The sequence below is a fragment of the Callorhinus ursinus genome, unplaced genomic scaffold (assembly GCF_003265705.2).
Source record: "Callorhinus ursinus isolate GAN/ISIS: 27379988/994484 unplaced genomic scaffold, GSC_fseal_2.0 scaffold8, whole genome shotgun sequence".
Lineage (NCBI taxonomy): Eukaryota > Metazoa > Chordata > Mammalia > Carnivora > Otariidae > Callorhinus > Callorhinus ursinus.
Genome location: NW_027397070.1, coordinates 44,844,648 through 44,866,850, shown reverse-complemented (window position 1 = coordinate 44,866,850; position 22,203 = coordinate 44,844,648). Strand labels below are relative to the sequence as shown.

The following is a 22,203-nucleotide window of genomic DNA, read 5'->3' as shown; positions in this document are numbered from 1 at the left end:
TTGCGCTCTGAGCATTGTCACATTGTGACATTTATTATGGGCTTATAAGTTCACCTAGCAGTAGAAAGCTCCCCCCACCCATAAACCCTCCTTAGGCTTTTGTTTTCTTTTTATTATCATAAAATACACATTACACAAAATTTACCATATTAATGTTCAGTGGCATTAAGTACATTCACACTGTTGTACAACTATCACCTCCATTCACCTCCAGAACTTTTTCTTCTTCTCCAGTTGAAACTCTGTGCCTATTAAACAGAACCCCTCATTCTCTCCTCTCCTTAGCCCTTGGCTACCACTATCCCACTTTCTGTCTCCGTGAATTAGGCTACTCTAGGTATCTCTTGTAAGTGGAATCCTACAGTATTTGTCCTTTTGTGACTGCCTTATTTCTCTTAGCATGATGTCTTCAAGATTTGCCTCTCTTGTAGCAGGTGTCAGAATTTCCTTCCTTAAGGCTGAGTGATAGTCCATTCTATGCATATACCACATTTTATTTATCCATTCATCTGTTGATAGATCCTTGGTGTAAATAGAAGGTTTTGCACATTTATTACATATCACCCACTTCCTATAGTGACTTAAATTTGAGGCACTAGACCCCATTCAGAGGTCACCAACAGGATTAAATATCTTCTTAGGAGGGAAGTGATTGCCCCTGAAGTCTTCCTTCTAATTTACGCCCTAGAAAAGGGTACCTTGATTCTAATGGGCAAACATTCTGTATGTAAAGTGTATCTTACCTCATGACTAAGGCTTTCTTTGTAGGTATTGTCTTTGGGCTGCTTTTAGGGGTAAGATGTCTAGCATGCAGCTGTAGTGTCAGTATAAATAACTAAGGATTAGAGGGGACCCAGCAGAATCAGTTGTCTTTAATGATGGCCCATGACGGTAGGGAGGGCCTTTTTCAAATGGTAGTAAGTTGCTGGCAAAGCATACATGTGCTCTATGTCTGTAGATGGTCACTAATCAAGAGGGAGGGGAAAAGTATACACGTGAACCAAAGAATGACAAAGAAAAAAATCACTCCAAATATATTTGGAAATATATTAGCTCATGTCAAATGTTAGTTCTGGGGTAAAATTCAGATGCCTACAGAGCTGGTATCTTCAGTGAGTGAAGCAGGACAGGCATGAGAAAATGAACAGTGCCAAGGAGAAGGGGCAGCCCTTGATACTCAGCCTTAGGACATGGGTAGACCCTAGGCAGTGGTAGGGAGTGTATGGAGCCAGACAGCACCCACGCTTTGAATGGGATAGCTGCTACCAGCTCAAGGGATCCTACCTGCAGGCATGGCGACTAGGGTTCTCAGGTCCCAGGTTTCTCAAGAGGGACCAAAAATTCAGAAATTTTGGAGAGATCTCCCCAAAATGTTGGTAGTAAATTGAAAACACTGAAAATCAGTTTTGTGTGGACTAAACTAAATGGGAGTGTGTACCAGACACCCTTTGATGACTTTGAGACAGCCTTCCCCAAGGGCTCCAGTCTAGGTAAGGTTGAAGTTGAGGATGGAATGCCTTGACCAAACTCCTTCACTTTACCTATGGATGTGTCTAATGGTAACCTGACTTAGAATTGTTACGTGCTGGGAATGGGCCCCTGGATGGAGCTAGGTCATTATTAAGCACATTAGGGATTCAGAATGAAATTCTAGTAGAAGATACTACCCTATCCACTCCCTCTCTCTCTGCATATGAATGAAAGAGTTTCTCTTTGAAACCCTGGGTGTGGCTATACATTGAAAGATATATATATATATATACATATATATATATATTATATATAATATATTTTATATATATATTTTTGTTTATTTCAGAGAGAGAGAGCTTGTACATGAGAGAGCATGCAAGCATGGGGGCGCAGAGGGAGAAGTAGAACCCCACTGAGCAGGGAGCCCAATGCAGGGCTTGATCCCAGGGCCCTGGGATCATCACGTGAGCTGAAGGCAGATGCTTAACTGACTGAGCCACCCAGGTGCCCCAAAGATATGCTTTTTATTCTTTATCTTTACTTCACTTTATTCTCATTGCTGACCAGTCATCTGTTATATCACATTCCTTTTACCCTTCTTTTCTAAGATTTGCAAATTACTCCATGTGACCAAAACTCAATTCAAGTTTTATTGTATCCCCAAAAGAGCAAATTTAGAACTTGCTTTGATTAAAAGAAATATATATATATTTTAAAGTACATTAAAAAAGGATATATATAAAAGTATATATACTTTTACATATATATTTAAAAAATATATATGTGTGTGTATATATATATAATTTTATTTATTTTTTTTTTTTTTTTGGAGAGAGAGAGTGGGGAGGGACAGAGAGAAAATCTTAAGCAGGCTCCATGCCCAGGGCATAGCTTGACATGGGACTTGATCTTATGACCCTGAGATCATGACCTTGAGGCAAAATCAAGAGTCGGACACTTAATTGAGCCACTCAGGCGCCCCTAAATAAATATATATTTTACAAAGTGTTCTCTGAAATGAGATGCATAGAAGATATAAAATACTGAAAAGAAATTTAAATAAAAATTCGGGAGGAATATACATATTTTTATTATATATTTTTACATAAATATATATGTATTTTAAAGATTTTATTTATTTGAGAGAGAGAGAGAGAGAGCATGGGGAGGGGCAGAGGGGGAGGAGGAGGGACAAGCAGACTCCACACAGAATGCAGAGCCCAATGCGGGGCTTGACCCCAGGACCCTGAGATCATGAGCTGAGCCGAAACCAAGAGTTGGATGCCCAACCAACTGAGCCACCCAGGTGCCCCTATGTAAATTTATATTTTATATAAAAATATATATGTCATTCCAGAATTTTTGTTATTTAAATTTTTCTTAGGTATTTCACATCTTATATGCATCTTATTTCAGAAGACACTACAACGGAGAACAGGTTTCATGCAAAGTAGTATATGCAAGAACTAGTCACTTGGGTCAGGGTTGTTTTCTTGCTTTATTTTCTTTGGTCCAGAAGAGAAGGAGAAGGCTATTCTGAATAAGCAGTTTGTTTTCCTCATGCTTTATAACAGGGGCTTTGTAAACTTTTCCTGTAAAGGTCCAAATAGTAAATATTTCAGGCTTTGCAGGCCAGATGTCTGTTGCTACTCCTCAGCTCTGGGGCTGTAGCATGAAAGCCACCACAGACAATATATAAATGAATGGGCACAGCCATGTTCCTATAAAACTTTATCTACAGAAATAGGCAGCTAGCTGGTCAGATTTGGCCCATGGGCCAGAGTTTGCTGATCCTGACTCAGAAATAGAGAGTATTACACTGTTAAATTGGGAGGTGGTGGTGGTATTTAAGGCCTTTTTGAAGCATCAGGACTAAGAGAAGAATTTCACATCACCAGGTGAAGGGCAAGAGGTGCATTGCATGATCAGTAATGTAAGCTGTGTTGAGGCCTATACCCAAAAATGTTTTTGAGCCAAAAATTCCATCGCAAGATGTTAGAAAGCCATTATTAGATTTTCTAGTTTTGGTGCTGAGTCCAAACTACAATAGTACAGGGCTTACCAAAAGTACCTATAAATAATCCAGCCAGTCGACATGCTAGCCATATGCAATGGTGACTCTTGGAGGCATAATGACTAACATCATTCATCTCTACCAACTTAAGCATGAAAAAAGGCCAAATGTAAAAGAGCTGAATTCAGGCAAATGGCTCCTAGAAGCTAAGTGAACATAGACCGTGGTTTGTATATGAGGTAAATGATAAAGGACATTTAGTAGAGCCCAGCTTGGGAGGTGTGGGGTTGTTGCAGTTAAAGAAATGGCCTCTTTCTGGTTCTCCAATGGCTGTGGCTTCCTGAAATTGTTAGTGATGAGGTGTTGAGGATGTTGCCGAGGTGCATTTCTTCCTGAGCGCTCCAATGCTTGTGGTCATATTCAGAAACAGAACACTTCTCCCACTCAGTACCTCACATCCCCAAAGAACCGACGAGTAATTGTCTTCCCTAGATGGTAATGAAGATTCCTGATACCAGATCTACTACAGAATTCAAACCTTCTTCCAAGTTAGTGTGGGATGAGCCTGACGGGTGGCCTATGAGCTAGTCATGCCAGGTGGCAGCTGCCTTGCCAAATGGATCAAAGAGATGCTCTTTAGACATCGTGAGAGGATACTTCATTGTTTGGAGAGAATGAGCAACTTTTCAGATTTCAGGGTGTGTGTTAGGGGTGCTTATTGCTAAGTCCCCTGAGTTACTTCCAAGTTTTCTTAATAGGGTTCAGGTTTGGGATCAGTATGTTGTATGTCTGCTCCATTCGCGCCAAGCTCCACCCCGTGATCATACCTGGGGTCATCCAGATGTTCGCATTTAGGCACTGACTAGAAGGAGGAAGATTCTAGTTAGAAAACAGTATGTCTTGTATTTTACATAAATATGGTGTCAGTAGCACAATCCCGTGGTTACCTGATCTTTCCTTCCACCAGAATAGGAACTACTTCGGTGTGAGGTGATCACAGTGGGTGTCAGTGGTTTAGTACCCACTTGACTGATGTGATTATGGGGACTGTGCTGTTAGGGATCACCTGGCAGGACACCATCATCACTGAGATGGACCTGGAAGTTCTAGCGGAACTAGCTGAAGGAGCAGCGTGCTGTTTATTTTTGAGTTAGCCTGATGCCAGGCTGTGTTATGTTGGGCATAATGTGCAAGGGCTGGCAAGTATTTCTCCACTTCTACTCAATATTTGACACCACTGTGTTTGAATTAGCTGAAAATAACTGGGAGAACAAAAAAGTACAGAAAAGAATATTAGCAATAATTAAAGGGATGAACAATAAAGCCCTTTAAGAAAAGGGGAAAGGATTTGGGGTTAACTTGGGGGAGAGGATTGTGGTCACTTAATTACTATTCTTATGTGCATCATTGAGAGAAAAGACGCTGATCTTTTTGGTCTCTAGAGAGGACAAGAGAAGTAGGGGCTTAGAACACACTGACAAACAGTTCCTCAAGAATTTTTGACTATTGAGGCTGATATGACCTCACTGATAGCCAAACACTTCTGCATAGGAGTGAGGGGTGTGGGCTAGATGACCTCTCAGGGTCTCGTCAAGTTTGGCAATGCTTTGAATTGTAGCTGGGGAACCTGCAAGAGTTAGTGTCTGACTCACCACCCAGGAGTGGGGAGGCACGGGGAGAATTGGTCTTATGAATGTGTATTGTGATCATTAACCAAAATTACATTTCTGGGCTGGTTCCTATTCATACCGAAGCAATGTCCCAAGGCTGTATGGGGACTTCCATTGTTTGGGTAATGTGAGACACCAGCTGGAAAGTGAATGCAGTGGCAAGAGACATTTTCCTCCAGAGAAATGTTAAATATGTAAAAAATGAACAGCGAGAAGCAATTGGAAAGGACAGTAAGGCTAAAAGGCCACAAGGGAAAATAATTCTTCTGACAACTCCTTCTGAGTTCTGAGTTCCAAACCAGTTCTCATCTCATTGGGCTCCACCGCGTCCAGTATCATCCTCGGGCTTTGTCCTTGCTCAAAGGACCCGGATATGATTCTCAGCTTGATTTTGGTTGAACAACTTCACTAATATTCATGGTTGTCTACTCCCCTCTCCCCAACTTAGTAGGTAGGGGAAGAAAGATCTTATTAAAAGATAAAGTTAATTTTATATTTATACGTATAAAACAAAAATTCTGCTTGGGAAAGTCTGTGGTCAGGGTTCTTTCTACATTAACATAGAAAAGAACTCCTATCGTTTTGCTCTGTGTTTGATTTGAAGAAGTAGGAGGGATTGTACAGTATTTTTTGGTGTGTGAAGTCAACTTTCTGAGGACCCGAAATATAAAAGAGGTTGGGATCGGGGAGAGCTTGTATAAGAAGGGGTGAAGGAGGGGCGTGAGGAGTAGCTGGCATGAGCACTTAGGCTGAAATTTCTCCCTGGCTGAGTTATGGGTTCAAAGAGACCGGCAGTTTCTAATCCTGAAAAGTTCTTTAGTTAAAATAGATTGTTTTCCCTCTGTAGACATCAACCTTTTGTCCGTAATTGAAAAATAGATCAATACGTTTTGACCGCATACTGTTACTTTGTCTAACGACCCTCCGGTTATTGGTTTGCTTTATGCTCCTGATCAATTAATCAAACATTTATTGAATGTCTTCTATGTTGCAATACTGTGCTCAGTTTTACAGGGCATAAAAGAGTCGAAACAAATTTCCGGGGGTACTTTCTATGTGCTAGTCACCAATAGGCTTCTTATAGATGTTAGCTTGTTAAAGCTGTCTATCAGTCTTTTCAGGTTCAGATTACTATTCCTATTTCACAGATATGGAAGTTGAGACTCAGGGAGATTGAGTTGACAATGGTAGTAGTCACGGCTGTAAATGTCTGATTTTCTGGCTCTGACTCTCTCCACTGTGTAAGTCGTCTTTTCTGTTCACAAGGAGAGGAGACAGGTGGTTAGCATATTATTCAAGACAAGACCATTTATAATTAAGTGCCAAGTTGGTACAAAATGTGAGTGCCACCCGAGCTGAGCAAAGGGAGTTTCCAGCACAGGCTGAAGTAGCAGGGGAGGTCTTTGTGGGACGATGAGTACAGTTGGGGTGAGCAAAGAGAAGACAGGCCACTGAAAGTGGGAAGTACCTGAGCCAAAGCGCAGCGGTGTGAGCAGCACGGTGGGGTTGCAGCCAGCGTGAGATGAGCCTGAATGGAGTGGGGGAAGGTCCTGGGCTGTGGAGAGAAGTCAGAGGAATGTACATAGCATCCTGGCATGGTGAGGCCCGAGCCACAATGCGGGAAACAGGAATGGGAGGAAGTCAGTGTGTCCTGGGTTCTTGAGTGGGATGAACGTGACGTTTGGGATGGCTGAATGAGGACAGCCAAACTACACGTCAAGAAGTTTGGGTTCATATACTCTTCCCTACCAGACTGTCTCTGACCCTGTTGTGACTATAGGATCCTAGCCCTTGCGGGGGGAAAGAAGTGGTTAGGACTCCTTCTAAATGACCTGTGACAGAACCCCAGTGTATCCTGTCTTGGCCAAGCATCAAGTGATGCTTGGCCAACTGATGAAACGTTCGTCTTGCTGAGTATCAAATAATTCTGTGGGCTTTTTCTACCAAGTATTATTCTGAAACCATCTTCTAGTATCTCCTGGTTTGTAACACATTTGAAGAGGAGTATGGGATATCCTGGGAGGCTGGTTGGCCCCAGAGAGCTTTGTATCTAAGAGATTGAAATTTGGGATCAAATCAATTTTGTCCTTTTCGTCAAGGTGGAGACTTTATTTGAAAAAGTGCCCTTTAGACCTACCGGTCACTGAATGTAGTTGAGGAAAATCAAGGAAAGGAGGCTCAGATTCTGGCCATTGCCTTGCTTTGGGTGTGCAAGCTCCTGGTACCATTGCCTGTTTGCACTTTGCTGCTTTTCATGTGGAGGAATCAAGAAGACCCGAGATTACAGTTCCTGAGTCCTCACTTCCATTTCTACCTCCCATGCTCATGTCTCCCCACTTCATCTCATCGGTGGGTTCTTCGCTGGCCCCCAGGGCTGAAAGAGGTGTAGCCGTGTGGGGGGAACATGCGTCATGAGTCCAAAGAGTAGGGCCATCTTCTCTACTTGGCCAAGAACGGTTGGCACTTCCACCATGCTCTCAAGGTTAGTTCCCTGGCAGCCTAGTCGGGTTACTGTCCCACTTAGCAGATGCATGGGCCAAAACTCAGCAGGGTTAGGTGACATGGTCAGAGCCAGGGGGAAGGGCGGGGCCCGGGCTAGACTCTAGATCTCTAGTGCATTTGCTTTTGCTTATTATTTGCCTGTAACGTTCAGTGGCACTTATGTTGGTGGGGGCATGCCCTGAAGTGGCAAGAGACCTGGACTGAAAATGTCACCTCCCAGCACAGAATTGAAACCCGCGATAGAGGAATATCCATCTTCCCTCTGAGAAAAGCAAAAACAATTGGATGCCAGCTTCTGGATCCACTTCACTTCCCCCTGCCATCTCCACAGTCCGCCCCCGCTGACGTTTATGCAGCACCTGGGCCTCCTATGGCCCCGTCTCACCAAACCCTGTCAAATTCTCTCTTCCCTTCATCTGCCTTTGACTGCATCGATGCTGCAGCTTGGGTAGGGCCAGTGCGCTGGGGCCAAATGTTAACTGCATCCAGTGCAGTGTTCTGTGTCTGTTTCATGCCTCCACCTACATCACCTACATATTGACTTGAAATTTCACTGTGTGCCCTGCAGAAAACACCCCAGGCCTGCCTCTAATGGCACATTAGATCTATCACAGGCAGCTCTCAGAGTTGATTTTGCCCTACAGAGGTTGAGAAGGTTGGCTTTAAAAAAGAAGTCCCTGCCTGGTGATTGGCGCAGAGAGAGATCTTCCGAGACAGCAACTTGCCCTTCCTGCTCCCTCTCCATTAATTCCAGGAAACTCTGCACCTTGCCCTCCCCTGCCCCCATCTTCTGGTCTCTGCTGTGCTAATCACAGCTCATTTCTGCTGCATGCCTCATTTGGGGGAAGAGCACTCCAGGGCTCCCAAAATGTGAAGAGGGAAATTAAGGATGGTTGGCCAAATGAGTCAGCCCACCACCACTGGGACAGCCCTCCTCCCTGGGAAGGCCCCTGTGCCTTGTTTCAGGGTTTACTGGGAGAGAGTTTCCCCTGGGGCTTTCCCTCTGGACTAGATGGGGTTTTGTATTGTAAGGGAGAGAAGGGGCACCAGGTTCCCTGAGCAGCCTTATGCCATCACACGTTCTCTAGTCTCGTCATCTCCTCTAACAACCCTGGGATGTTGGGCCTATTTTACAGCTGAGGGAAAGAGGAGGAGAAATGGCAAGTACTGATCTGCTTTGACTTCAAAAGCCGGTGCTCTTTCCTTCCTTTCTAACCATCGGCCAGGGAGGGGGAGCCTTCTGCATTCTCCTCCCTCATTTCTTAAACCAAGAGCTCTGGGCTTCTGTTCATTCTGGTTTCCTCTCCCCCAACCTCCTCTGTGAAACTTTACTTTTTTTTTTTTTAGTAACAAGAGTCCTGCTGGTTCCTGGGAGAATCCATCCTGGCCGGGAGTCCTGTTACCCACTGGCCGGTCAGCACTGTGGGTTTTGCCAGTATGCTAATGAATCTACGTTTCCCAGCAAGGGCTGACTGGGTCATTGCAAAGAGCCAGCTGCCCTGGCCAGGCTCCCCAGTGCCAGGCAGTTCGGTGGGACCACTTTAGGTGTCTATGCATCTGTCGGGAGGGGAGCGAAGAGCTTCCTCTCAATCCCAGATGCGGTACTTTTCCTCTCCTGGGACTTCTTTGCTTCTCATTACCTCATTTTAAGGCTCCAGGCATCATTTGGTTGATCTGCTTCAAAAGAAATTCATTCTCCATCTTTGTAAATAAGGAATCCAACCTGGTATATTAGTCAGATGAACTCCAAAGTTCCATGATACCATTTTGGTGAGAAGGTGACATTAACCAAACAACCAAACCTATCTTTTTCTTCCGTCCCCCTCTTTGCTTGCCTTATTCCCATTGTCCAGAGGAATGTTTCTGAGAAGGGTCTTTTTTCTGTGAAAGCCTTTAGAGTTATCCCCTTCTGGACACTTCTCTTACCCAGGAGGCCGTGGAAAAGGGAGCTGGGTGCAGAATGGACAGTACCCAGGAATAGTTTGGCCCCAGGGTTTTGATGTGCACTCATCCTTCCGGAAGGCAGGGTCAGGGAGGAGTCAGCTGGTGAGGCCCCAGGGGCTCTCTTTTGCTGTGGTGGCTGAACTGAAGCAGAGGCGGCCCCAGGAACAGGATGCCATGATTCCAGACCACCTGAGTTACACTCCCAGGAGCGAGTCCACACTGTAGAAAGACCTAGGAGACGCGGGTTAACCTTCCAGCCTCGCTGCTACCTTGTCCCGTGGCTCTGGGCTGGTCACTTCACCTTTTGGGGGCTCAGTGTCCTCAGGTGTTGAGAGAAGGGGTTGGACCGGGTGGTCCTAGGCTCACCGTGGTGCCGACGGTCAGAGGCTCTGAGGAGACTGAGTGAGGAACCCATGAGGGAGTGAGCTGGTCTGACAAACTGCTTTGCATTTTAACTGCGGCTTTTTGGAAGTCAAGTTTTTAAGCCACGGGGGTCAGTTCACTGGTGGAAGTTCCAGGCACCGTTCCAGGGGTTTGGGAAAGAGAGATGGCAGTTTGTATCCTACCCTGCCCCCTGTTCCCGGTTACGCTGCGGGAGCCGAGGGCTCCTCTGTCCTCTCTGCGCCCCCCCCCCCCCCCCCCCCCCCCCCCCCCCTCCCCCCCGGGGGTCCCCCCCCCCCCACTCCACCCACACCTCCCCCCCCCCCCCCCCCCCGTGAATCCCTGCCCGCCCGCATCCATCCATCTCTTCCCCTGGAGAGGGAGACGGAGAACTGACTGGGTTGGGTTAGACCGGGCATCTCCCATGTGGCTCCCCGGGCCCCTGTGGGGTGCACACCTGCGGGGAAGCATTGATGCTGTCCAGCTCTGGCCTTCCGGAGGTCAGGCTCCATTGTCCCACAGACTGGGCCCATTTCACATGAGGCTGCATTGGCCCCGACTGCCACTCTGTCCGAGGCTGTTGGGAGCAGAGAGGAGGCCTCAGAGCAGATCCAACAGAGGAGGAAACAGAGTCACCGCCAAGATTTCAGAGCTCCCTCGGGGCCATGTAGGCCTGAGGCTCTGGACTCCCCCTTGAATGCTCTCTTCCTTGGGCCTCCTCCTCCAGCTACCTCCTCTATCCAGTCTCTGTTCCTCCCCTTTTGGTTTTAGGGAACTAATTAGCTTCTTTGCCTCAAAGCTCTTCCAGTTCCTCACCTTTAACTCTGCGAGGGTCAGGTTTGGAGGTGGCCTTGACCTGATTTTGCCCTTGGGTAATTCAGGAGCACCTTTAATCCAGGATCCTGGATTAGCTGTGGGGGCTGGGATGACAAGTTCCCCCAGATCCTTACACCACCCTGCAGACTCCTCAGACTCCCTTCATACTCCCCAGCCTGGAGGGGGAACAGGGGATAGGGGTGGGGGAGAGGAAAGCAGGACCTTAGTGCAGGAGGGCAGCCCTCAGACTGGGGAAGCCACCGGATGCTCAGAAGGCCCAGTGCTCCCTGGAGGGTGGCCCATTGGCACCTCAGCCTTCTTGTGTCAGGAGAAGGGTCCCTCCACGGTCTGTCTCCTGTGGCTCAGTGGTATGGTAGTTGCCTGCATGGATGTTGGGATAAGATGTGGCTGTGCATTGTGCAACCCTTTGCCAGGATGTCTTGAGTAGATTCTTCCCTACTCTGAGCTTCAGCTTCTATAAAATGGGGACAGTGGCACCTGGGTCACAGGTTGTTTCAAGCGTTCAATGAGGACGTGTGTTCAAAGTGTCTAGCACTCAGGAAGCACCTTGATAAATGGGAACTGTTCGTAGTAATAGTGCTGAATACTCTTCTAGGGAAGACTCGGAGAATTGAGTTTCTACATCTTTTTAAGAATTCAGCCAGCATTCTGGTTGTGTCTCCTGAATACGTAAGCACCCAGATCTCTTTTCTGGGTTCTTACTTCCATTCCGTTACCCATTCCTTCCAGCTTCCTTCTTTGTCTCCCGTCCTCCCTGCCCTCACCCCATGTCCTTCCCCCAGGTTTACTAATTCTTCCTCTTCTCACTTCATCTCTCCTCTCTGGTCTCATGATTTCTGGAACCTGTGATCACCTCTTTACTTATTCATGATCCCAAATGCATCCTGGGAGTTCTGAAAGCTGGTGCTATCGGCTTTTCTGCTTGCTATGAGTTCTACCTCCCAGCTCCATGAAGATAAGATAGCCCCCCGCTGCAGGCTCCCCTCCTGCCTTCAGGGTCCCCTGAGATGGGGATGTTCCCACAGTGATCCTTTGCCATCTTGGATCTTTCTTACTTTTAGGCGTTGGGTTTCCAACCACCATGGCCAGCGGTTCTATGAGTCTGGAGCTCAGGGCCCAGGTCCGTGCTGGAGAGATCAATCTGGGAGTTAGAAGTGTGTGGATGCTATCTGGGGGAAGTGAGTTTAACTAGATAAAAAGAAGGGTCTAGAGTTAGAGAGAAGACGGGATTCCAGCAAAGGAGATTGATAGGGGGCAGCTGGGGAGGTGGAAGGAAGACAAGAGAGTGCTGAAAGGGGATGGCCCTTTGGAGGAGTCGGGCTGAAAAGAGGAGCAGAAATTGGGTCCTTGATGGAAGGGATGCTCAGTCAGGGAGGTGTCTTTGAAAGACGGGAGCTCTTACAACGTGTTTGTATGCCAGCAGAGAGAAATTGAAGCCAGAGGAAAGAACAGCAGGAACAGAATTCTCAGGGAGGTGTGAGAGGTTGGGATCCAGGCACAATTGGGGGATTAGCCTTGGGTTGGAGCTGGGAGAGTTTGTTTCTAGTAATAGGAGGAGCACGGGTGCAGGGGGCTGGGGGGATGTGCATGGAGAAGAAGAGATCGTTTTATTCTGATCACGAATATATGTTTTTCAATGAAATAAGGAGAGTGTGAGGAAGTGATGCAAGCTATGGGAGACTGGAGAAAATGGAGAGGTGTGGGAGAGTGGTTTGCCCAGGGAGAAATGGGAGTTACTGCCAAGATTTGTGGTTGCCATTTCAATGGAGGCTGGTCAGCACCGTGGCTGGGGTACAGGCACAGAGCAGGCAAGGGTTGGGCTGAACTGGGGTTGGGGGGAGTAGGAAAGAGAGAGGGGGTCCGTGGATATATGCAGAGGTGTGACTTCGAGGATGGGCGTGGAGTCTCTGGATACAGGCGTGCGAGAAGCAGTGCAGGGAGGGTGGCGCGTGGTAAGGAGTAGTGGTCGGAGCTTCCGATGAGGGGAAGGAGTACCGGCTCACTCAGTGAGTAAGGGCCAACCCGGCTCTGACGAGCTGTCCCCTTCTGATGTGGGCTCCTGTGTTCTCCTCTTAAGATGGTTAAATCGACACTAAAATAGAAAATGGCAGAAAGCAATGCTTGTTCTGGGGCTAATTCATTCATCGTTCGTTGCAAGAGTGCAATTTAATTAGGCTGCAAAGATATTCAATGGTTTGTAACAACACAATGGAAATGCCGCCTTAACTCTTTCCTAACACTGGGGTGGGCACTTGGGTCTGTTCTTATTGACACAAAGGAAATATTCTGAGTGCTTTGTTGTCTAAAAGGCTTTATCTTGGGGAGAGAGTGTATGTTGGCCTGAGGCCCCTGAGAGGAAGCAAGGGCCTCCTGTTTATGCACGGGACCCATGGGTCTCTGGCACACAGAACTGCTATCAGGAAGATGTAGCTTATGTCTGGACACTGGCCAGTACGAATTGATGTCTTTTGCATCCAACAATCACAGGACTGTCTGAAACACTTAAGAGTATGTCGACAGTAGGCTATGAGGTTGAGAGAAATACAGAATTTCTGGGAATGAGAATAGAGGCTGTTGGTTGGTGCCAAAACAAAGCAGAAGAGTGGTAAAACCTTGCTTTTTTTAAAAGTGTGTTCCAGTTTAACAAAGCAGTAGCACACACTGTATTGCTGTGATCCTCACATTTGAAGGATGAGGTGGGCAGGAAAGATTCTGGAGCCTCATTTGACCAAGGCAGACTCAGGATCAGAGTAGTTGGTGGACTTGCCTGTGGTCCCATATACCAGCATCGTGGCACAGTTTGCTGATATGAGGAGAGTCTAGGAGGCGGGGGGGGGGGGTCCCCTGAGTGTGGCCCCAGGACTCCCACCCCTGTCAGGATCTGCATCTCCCCTGGTGTTTCTTATGGGCTCTAAGGTGGGAAAGCTACAGGATCACCACAATGGCATTGCTTTGGCGTGGGAAAATGGGGAGACCAGTGACTGATATTTCCTCTGAGGGCCTTGTGCTCCAAAGGAAAAGGAGAACTTCCCCCTCGAGGCAAGGAAGTGGGGCTGCTTGGGAAGGGGTTGGGGGATTGGGTAGCGTATGCGGCAGTAGATAGGAACCGAACAAGGGAAGCTGATTTGCTCGGCCCACCTGGGGCCTTGGCCACAAAGCAACGTTAGACTTGCCGTGCCTGCTCTGGCCTTGGAGCTCGGCCTCTGACCATGGCTGCAAGGGCCTTCTGCAGGAGATCATGGGCCTCTTTCCTGATGTCACTCAAAGGTGGCACAGTGTGGGTGCCGAGAGTATGTACTGGCTGTGTTCCGGCAGTGCCCCCAGCCTCTTGGCACTTGGGTTTCCTCGTCTGCATTGGTCTTTACAGAAGTGGGGCTGGCCTTGAAGGATGAATAGAAGTTCCAAGGATAGGCAAAAGGAGGGAGTGGTTATTTCATTGATTCTTTTATTCATGTATGAATTGACAGTTTCCCTCATTCGATGAAAGTTGTTTTGGTGGAGAGCTGGGGAGGGAAGTCAGATTAGAGAGAATGAAGACTGAGTGGGGATCCCAGAAAGAGAAGGAATGGATTTAGGGCAGTGCATCTCAAAATTCACTGTACACACAAGTCACCTGGAGATCTTGTTAAAATGCAGATTTAGGTTCAGAGGTCAGGAGTGGGTGTTTCTAACAAGCTCCCAAGTGATGCTCAGGCTGCTAGTTCATGGACCCCATTTTATGTAGCTGGAGTGTAGACCATCAGCTTGACAGGTTTGGCTGAGGGATAGGACAGAGAGACCTTTGTGTCCAAAAGTGTGAAGTGCAAAAAGAGCGGGTTTTGGGGGGGCTGGGGTGGGAAGAGGGAGGAATCGGCAAGTGCTTTTCTGTGTGGCCGTTGCATGGGGTGTAGTGGTAGTTGGGTCAGGGTCATGAAAGAAGATGACTCTAAAAAAGGCAGTTGTGACGGGACAGCAAAGAGGCTTGGAATGCTAAGAGCTTACTTCTCGCCCCAGGCAATGAGAGACAGAGGAATTACTTAAGGAGGGGTGAGTTGATACCTCATAACTGCTGGAGTAGTTTTAAAAACTGTTAACCACTATTTAAAAAAAAAAAAAAATCTCTTTAGAAAGGGTCTTTCAGATCATTTTCTGTGAAAACAAGAGTATGTGACTGTGGGAATACCGCCTGTTCATCCAGCCACAAAACAAGGCCACCGTTGGGTTAGTGGTCCTAGTTGTTTAGATAGGGTCTCTGACTCACAGAAAGGGAAATAGGAGTTAAATATTTGACTGGTGAACTTCTTAAGGCTTGAATCCTTAATTCTCACAGGAGCCTTTTAACCTATTAAGCTTACCAGCTTCCAGCTCAGAGGTAGCAGCTCTTTTCTTTTTATATGAAAACTCAGACTGGTCATGGTTGCTTGGAGTGCTGGGCTGAGAAGGATCCGAAGGTCTCAGCCATGAGGACAGGAAGAGAATGTTGAATTGATTAGTGATGTCTGCCATGAGTATGGGATGGAAAAGTGGTATATGTGCCACATATTTAGCTATCTCTGAAGGGAGGTTAGGTTTCTGGTGATGTATTCCTAATTCTCTCATTCCTATCCTTCAGGTGAACCAGGGCCATTTCAGAGATACTCATTTCATTTCCCTGGTTGTGTAATGGAGTTGACCATCACTTAACCCAGAAGGGCTTTGTGAGTCTTCCAACAGTTGTGAGGCTCTGGTCCACATTTACAAACTACCAGGAAAAGCTCTCCTTCTGCGGTACTCTGACATCGATGGGTATTATTGTACTGAATAAACTACTTGTCTTAGAGCATCATTTCTATTAAATCTGAAGACAGATGCTGGTAACTGGAAATAGCCATTGATTTGCTTTCTCTTGTACTATCTCAACTCCTTAATTTATCTGGAGGAAAAAATAAAGCCCATGTAAAATCAACTCTCCAGCTTTCTAAGTAAACAGCAAGATCAATCTTATTCATGAATTTGTTGGATAAATGTTTGTTTGATTATAAAGAAAGGCAGATTAATCTTGAATGAGAATTTGGCTGGTGGAAAATGATCTATGAGCTGGACCGAGTGACCAAAGATGCAGGAAGAGTGCAGAGCTGGTGGTGCCTTTGTGCTGGAGGGTGGAAGCAAATGCAGAGTTAATACAAGGCCAGACTGTGCTGGGTTTTAATGTAATCCCATGGAGCCCAAGGATATTTTTCTTTTGAGCAGCGTTGGTTCAGTGTGATTTTTGTCTCCTTCTTGCCTAGAGTGTTGAAGGACATCAGGGAACCTGGGTGTTTAAGGGTCTTGGGTAGGAGGCTTCAGGGGAGGCTGGCTGTCACCATCACCATATTCACTTTCCATTCTCCTGCCATCTCAATTTGGAAAGTGAACTAGTGACTCAGGGAAATTGGGGGATGAAGAGGGAGGAGGATTGGGAGGAGTCGGCGAGTCTCTTTTGGGGTTTCAGGGTGGAGGGTGAGTGTTATAGGCGTCGTGACTGCAATACAGTCTGGCGAATGCAAGAAGCAGGGCCCTTTTTGTCTGCTCTTTTGTTCCTCTCCTAAATAAAGTGAAAAAGGAACACTCCTGTCCTTTCTTGACTTGACGGTGTAATGGAGGTGTCTGGGCCTGTTGTGAAATTGGCTCTGGTTGCCAGATGTCTTTTTGTGCTTCTCTCAGAGGCTCCACCTGGAGAGCTGATGATGGGCAGTCCACTCAGGGTAGCTCTAGGGAGGACTTGGACAACCGGCTCCAAACGGCCAGCAGGACTGAGACGGATGGTGAGGAGGGAAGAGGGGAATGATTTCTTCCTTCTCTAACCTCTGGCAGAGGAGCTGTAGCTGGTGAGGTCAGGGACCTCTGTTGAGATTCTTAGGAGCCAAAGCCCAGTAATGCCACCAGAGGCTGCTGGCCTACTTCTGGCGGCCTCCAGGGCCCCTTTATATGGGCCAGACTGGCTTACTCCTGGGCCATTCTTCCCCAGGGATTTCCAGGATTTGTCACTGCGAGATGGTAAGGACTTGACACCTTGCCCCATGTGAGGAAGCCTGGCTTTCTGAGAGATTTTGCTCGAGGTATGGAACACTGAGGCCCAAAAAGGCCTTAGGGGAGAGCTAGTCCACCTTTGGGTGGTACAAGCTGAGGAAACCGAGGTACAGAGAAATTCAGTGACCGACATTACTGTGCCTTAGCAAACTTCTTGGGAATAAAAGGGGAAAATGCTGTTATGTTTAACAGCTCAAAGTAAGAAGCTGAAATGAAGTTGGGCAGCTGCATTCGGGTCAGCCATCTTGGAACACCATGTAGTGAGAAACCGCAGGGTGAAGTAAAGTGTCCAGAGGACTAGCGTGTGAAGACATGGATGCTAGACTAGCCCTGTGTCCACTGGTTGCTGCCTGCCTGAGCCATTCTGAGCTGCAGTTTCCTCACCTATAAATCAGAAACATTTATATCTGTCTTGTCTACCTCACAGGATTGCTGTCCCCACAACAATGAAATCAATAATTTCATCAAATGAAACCATGACTTGAAAACATTAGGAGTAATGTTAATGATCATTTAGCTATGCAAACACTGCTTTCTTTAGGCCAAAGTACTGGCTGTAGGTTGTTGCTCTGCTCATATCAGTTTGTTGAACTCCCAGGAAGTCCCTGACTTTCTAAAATGGAGGACTTGTTCCAGGGAATCTGAACAGAAAGGTTGTTGGAGGTGAGAGGTAGACTCCGGCAAGTGGAAGGAGGGTGGAGCAGGGTGACGCTGAGACAAGGGTGTGGAGAACAAGATGAGAGGCCAAAGGCAGCAGCTTGTGCGGTGGAGAAGGGCTCTCTGGCCCACACCGGGCCAACAGGTTGGGCCCAGGAAGCTGTGGATGTGCTCCCATTGCGTTCTGAGTCTTCACATCTATCCACTTCTTTTTTATTCTCTTTTATTCTTCACATCTATTCACTACATCATCCTTTAAATTATCTTCATTCCCACTCTTAGCTCTTTTAAAGAAGATTTATTTAAAAAATAACAGCCCTCCATGCAAGAGAGGAAATGAGATAAAATCCCAAACCCCACTTCTGCCTTCATTATTCAGTGCTGGGCCTCACTGTGGCTGGGATCCTGCCTAGGCAGTAGTCCTGTCAAACGTCTGGCTTTTCTAGAGCCTTCCCATCCGACCCGTTACTGTTCCTCATTTGCTGGTATATTAGTTATCTCTTGCAAATTACTCCCAAACTCAGCAGCTTAGAGCAATAAACATTAGCTCATAGTTTCTGAGGGTCAGGAATCTGGGAATGGCTTCGCTGGGTGGTTTTGGCACATGTTCTTTCATGATGTGGTAGTCAAGATGTTGGATGGGGCTGCAGTCATTTTGAGGCTTGACTGGGGCTGAAGGAGTCACTTCTAGGCTTGCTCACATGTTGTTGATGGGCCTCCATTCACCTCCATTCATCTCAGGCTGTTAGATTGAGGGCCTCAGTTCTCTGCTGGTTGTTGGCCAGAGGCCAATCTCAGTTCCTCGCCATATGGACCTTCCCATTGGGCACCTTGTAATTCAGCCGCTGACTTTATCTAGAGTGAGATGGGGGGGAGGGAGGCAGGGAGGGTTGGGGAGATGGGAGGGAGAGACCAAAATGGAAACCTGAGTTGTCTTTTTATAACTCCGAATTTGCATAGTGTTACTTCCTCTTTTACTGTTATTTGTTAAAACAAGTCAAGTCCAGCCCACATTCAATGGTTGGGGAAACCTCTTGAAAAGAGGAGGATCAAAGAATTTGTGGGCATTTTAGAAAAGCACCACAGTCACCAACATTGCTGCCTGGTGATTGTTTCCATCCTCCCCTGTCCTCACCATTCAGTTTGACTCAGTGCTGCTCTCCTGCCTGTGCCACCAACCTCCCCCTCCTGGATCTGGGCATTTCTAGAGAATATGAAGGTGCCCTTGACCAGACTCAGGGCTGTGAGAGAACCTGGACCTGCCCCAGCCTTGCAGGCAGGGCTCTGAAACCAGGGACTGAAGAGCTTCAATCCAAGGTCAGAGAGAAAGAACTGGCTTCCAGAGACTTGATGCATCTCCTGGCACAAAGATGGAAACTGATCCTGGCAGGGCCTAGCTTTGACCATGGAGCCTCCATCAAAAAATGACCCCTGCTGTCAGTGAATGGAATCAGATATTCCTGAGATGATTTCATACGGCGTTTCCAAACTTCACAGTGAAGGACAAAGCCTGTGGAAGGAGAAGCATGTTGTGAGAGAATCTTCTTGTGAATTCTTCCCTCTATAATGCTGAAACCATCCAGTCATCCAGAGAGGCGCCAGGGCGCACTACTCCCAGAGACCACTTTATCCAGTTTCAATGACAAAGGCTTGCTTGGTGTAACATATTCTCTTCAGTTCTTATATTACTTCATCTCTCACTCGATGCTGTGATCCTCCCTTCCCTTTTCTTGGATGCCATGAAGGGCTCCCTCCAGGCTCTCCTGGCCCTTTTGTGACCACATTGTCTCTGTCTTTCTCACCGAGTTCTCTTCTTGATGCCCTGGGATGCCTTCAGTTCTGATGGTTACCCTCCTGCCTCCTCCCAAGGAGATCCTTTTTACTTTTCCTCTGTGGTCTCTCCCCAAGTATCTCATCAAGTACCAAGGTTCCATTTACCACCCACACCTGATGATTTCTAAATTGACATCTCCAATCTGTCTTCTCTCCTGAACATTGACCCACATTTTCTCACTGACACCTGGACATCTTCACCAAACAACAGATGCCATGTGTTGAAACTGACTCTATGTTGCCCTCTGCAAGCCCACCATCCCCATCTCAGCTAATGGTGTGGCCCACCCACTCTGTGGCCCAATCTGGGGATCTTGGTGTCATCTTTGACTCCTTCCTCTTGCTCACGCCTGTGTCTAGCCGGCATCGTGTCCTGTTGACCAATTCTACCTCTCAAATGTTTCCCACATTTATCCCCACAGTTACAGGACTGGTTCTGGACTAGTGTCCCCACTCTGGAAGCTAAGCTCCACGTCAATAGGAGCTTTTGTCTGTTTAACTCTTTGCTTAGCACTTCCCACAGTGCCTGGTACATCATAAGTGCTCAATAAAAGTTTGTAGAATAAATGGATACTGTGACTGGTCATCCCGCCCTAGCCATCTCTACTACATCTGTCCTCCGCCCTACCACCATTTTTCCAAAGCGTGTGTACAAGCAAATCGGGTCCTTGTTTAAAAATCTCTGAGGATTCGGGGCGCCTGGGTGGCTCAGTCGTTAAGCGTCTGCCTTCGGCTCAGGTCATGATCCTAGGATCCTGGGACCGAGCCCCACATCAGTCTCCCTGCTCAGTGGGAGGATTGCTTCTCCCTCTCCCACTCCCCCTGCTTGTGTTCCCTCTCTTGCTGTCTCTCTGTGTCAAATAAATAAATAAATAAAATCTTTAAAAAAGAATCTCTGAGGATTCCTCAGTGCTTGTAGAAGCAAATTCAGATCTTCATGCCTGCATAAGGGACCTTTGACAGTCTTTCTCCTTATCTTTTTAGCATCATGTTTTGCCACTTGCCTTTTCTCCTGCTCTCCTTGAGCCACTCTGTTTTGCTTAAGTGGACCATGCACCTTAAATTTCCTGATATTTCTTCTCCCTATAATGCTCTTTTCTCTCTTTTTTTCCACTTAGAAAATTCCTCTTCATCCTCCAAGGCCCAGATCAAATGTTACCTCCTCTCCCTGGCTTTCCCCAAGTCCCCCATTATTTATTCCTTCTCCATCTGTAAGCACTTTATTTGTTCCCCTATTATAGCACTTTAGTATATTATATTACAGTCATTTTTTAAAAAAATATGACCTATAATAGTTATTTGTTGCTGTATAACAAATTACCCCCAAACCTAACAGCTTAAAACAATAAACATTTATTATCTCATAGTTTCTGTGGACAGGAATCTATGTGGTTTAGCTGAGTGCCTCTGGATCAAGGTCTCCCATGAAGTGGCAGTCAGCTTGTCATTTAGGGCCATGGTCTCATTTAAAGGCTCGATGGGAGAGGATCCAATTCCAAGCTCACTCACATGGTTGTGGCAGGATTCATATCCTCCCAGGCTATTGGACTGAGGCCTCCGTTTATTTGTCGCCATACGGACCTCTCCAGAGAGCATCTCACAACACAGCAGCTGGCTTCCCTTAGACCACTTTGTGAGAAAACATAAGAGAGGGTGCCAATGATGCAAGTCACAGTCTTTTTATTACTCAGTGTTAGGAGGGAATACCATCACTTCTCATATTCTACTTGATACAGGTGAGTCAGTAAGTCCAGCCCACACTCAAGGGGAGAGAATTATACAAGCTTATAAATACCAGGAGAGGGGGGAGTTTTGGTGGCCATCTTATAGGCTGCCTATCATACCTCCTAAACTTGAGCTCCTCAAGGCAGGATCCATGTCTCATCTGTCTTTGAAACTTCATCATTTATACAGTTCCTAGCACTTAGCAGGTGCTCAGTGAATTCGGTCAAATTAAATAGAATTATTTTTCTGTAAGAACCTGATCACAGTCAAGTAAACTGCAGCCAGAAGAACCCTCAAAAATAGACTAAAAATGATTTAAAAAAATGTAAAACAAAGTGTCTAAGGGTCACAGGCATACTGTCAGTCCTCTGCTTCTAGGCACTTCTATGATTGCTTCCCAGTTTCGCATAGAGAAAGACAAAAAAGCAAGAAAGTATCTTTTTCCTTTTGGCTTGGTACAACTCTGAAATATTTTTGAAAGGAATAAATTAATACCATCTCAAAGGTCCTCAGAGAACTCCAGAACTTAGACTACTCATGAATCCATCTTCCAGTTCATGGAAGATCGGCAGCTGGAGGATATAGGTAATCACGTGTTGATGAAGCACCACTCTTTTCCACCAGCTATCCATCACTTACACTACAAAACCCTCAAGAAGGAAGCACAGGGATTACAGGGTCTCCAATCTAAGCAACAGTTTCTTCTTCAGGCTCACTTTTCCAAGGTAAACCCAGAGCCTTTAGTGAAGGCCCATGGCTGGATGCTCCTGATGTCCAAAGAGGCCTGAAATGCACAGCCTATGTCAGAGACTCATACCTGATACTGATGTTGGGGTCTGGACAGTGATTCAGTCTGGCCTCCACACACGTGTGGAGCAAGCATCACCAGCAGATGGTTGCCTATAATCTATAATTCCAGCTAAAGATTTGAAAGGCGGGTCAACCTGAGTTGCTTCATTCCAATGGTTACACTTCCCCCTCCTCCCAACGAGGTCCTTTTTATTTTTTACTCTGGGTCTTTCCCTGAGTATCTCACCAAGTGCCAAGGCTTCATCTACTACCCGTACCTGATGACTTCTGAATCTACATCTCTAACCTCTCCTGTCTCCTGAATATATGTTGGTGACTCTCTTCTTCCAC

General features: G+C 46.6%; 2 protein-coding genes across 2 annotated transcripts in view; one reads left to right on the top strand and one right to left on the bottom strand.

Moving 5' to 3' along the window:
- DPF3 (double PHD fingers 3) overlaps window positions 1-22,203 on the top strand; it is a 245,239-nt gene that overhangs the window by 202,746 nt on the left and 20,290 nt on the right. The window lies entirely within an intron of this gene.
- The window catches only part of RGS6 (regulator of G protein signaling 6), a 647,729-nt gene continuing 631,798 nt past the window's right edge, over window positions 6,273-22,203 (bottom strand). Inside the window, exon 17 of the mRNA XM_073895513.1 lies at window positions 6,273-6,412. Coding sequence (XP_073751614.1) covers window positions 6,281-6,412 — 132 coding nt within the window. The 3' untranslated portion in view covers window positions 6,273-6,280. The remainder of the gene's footprint in view (window positions 6,413-22,203) is intronic.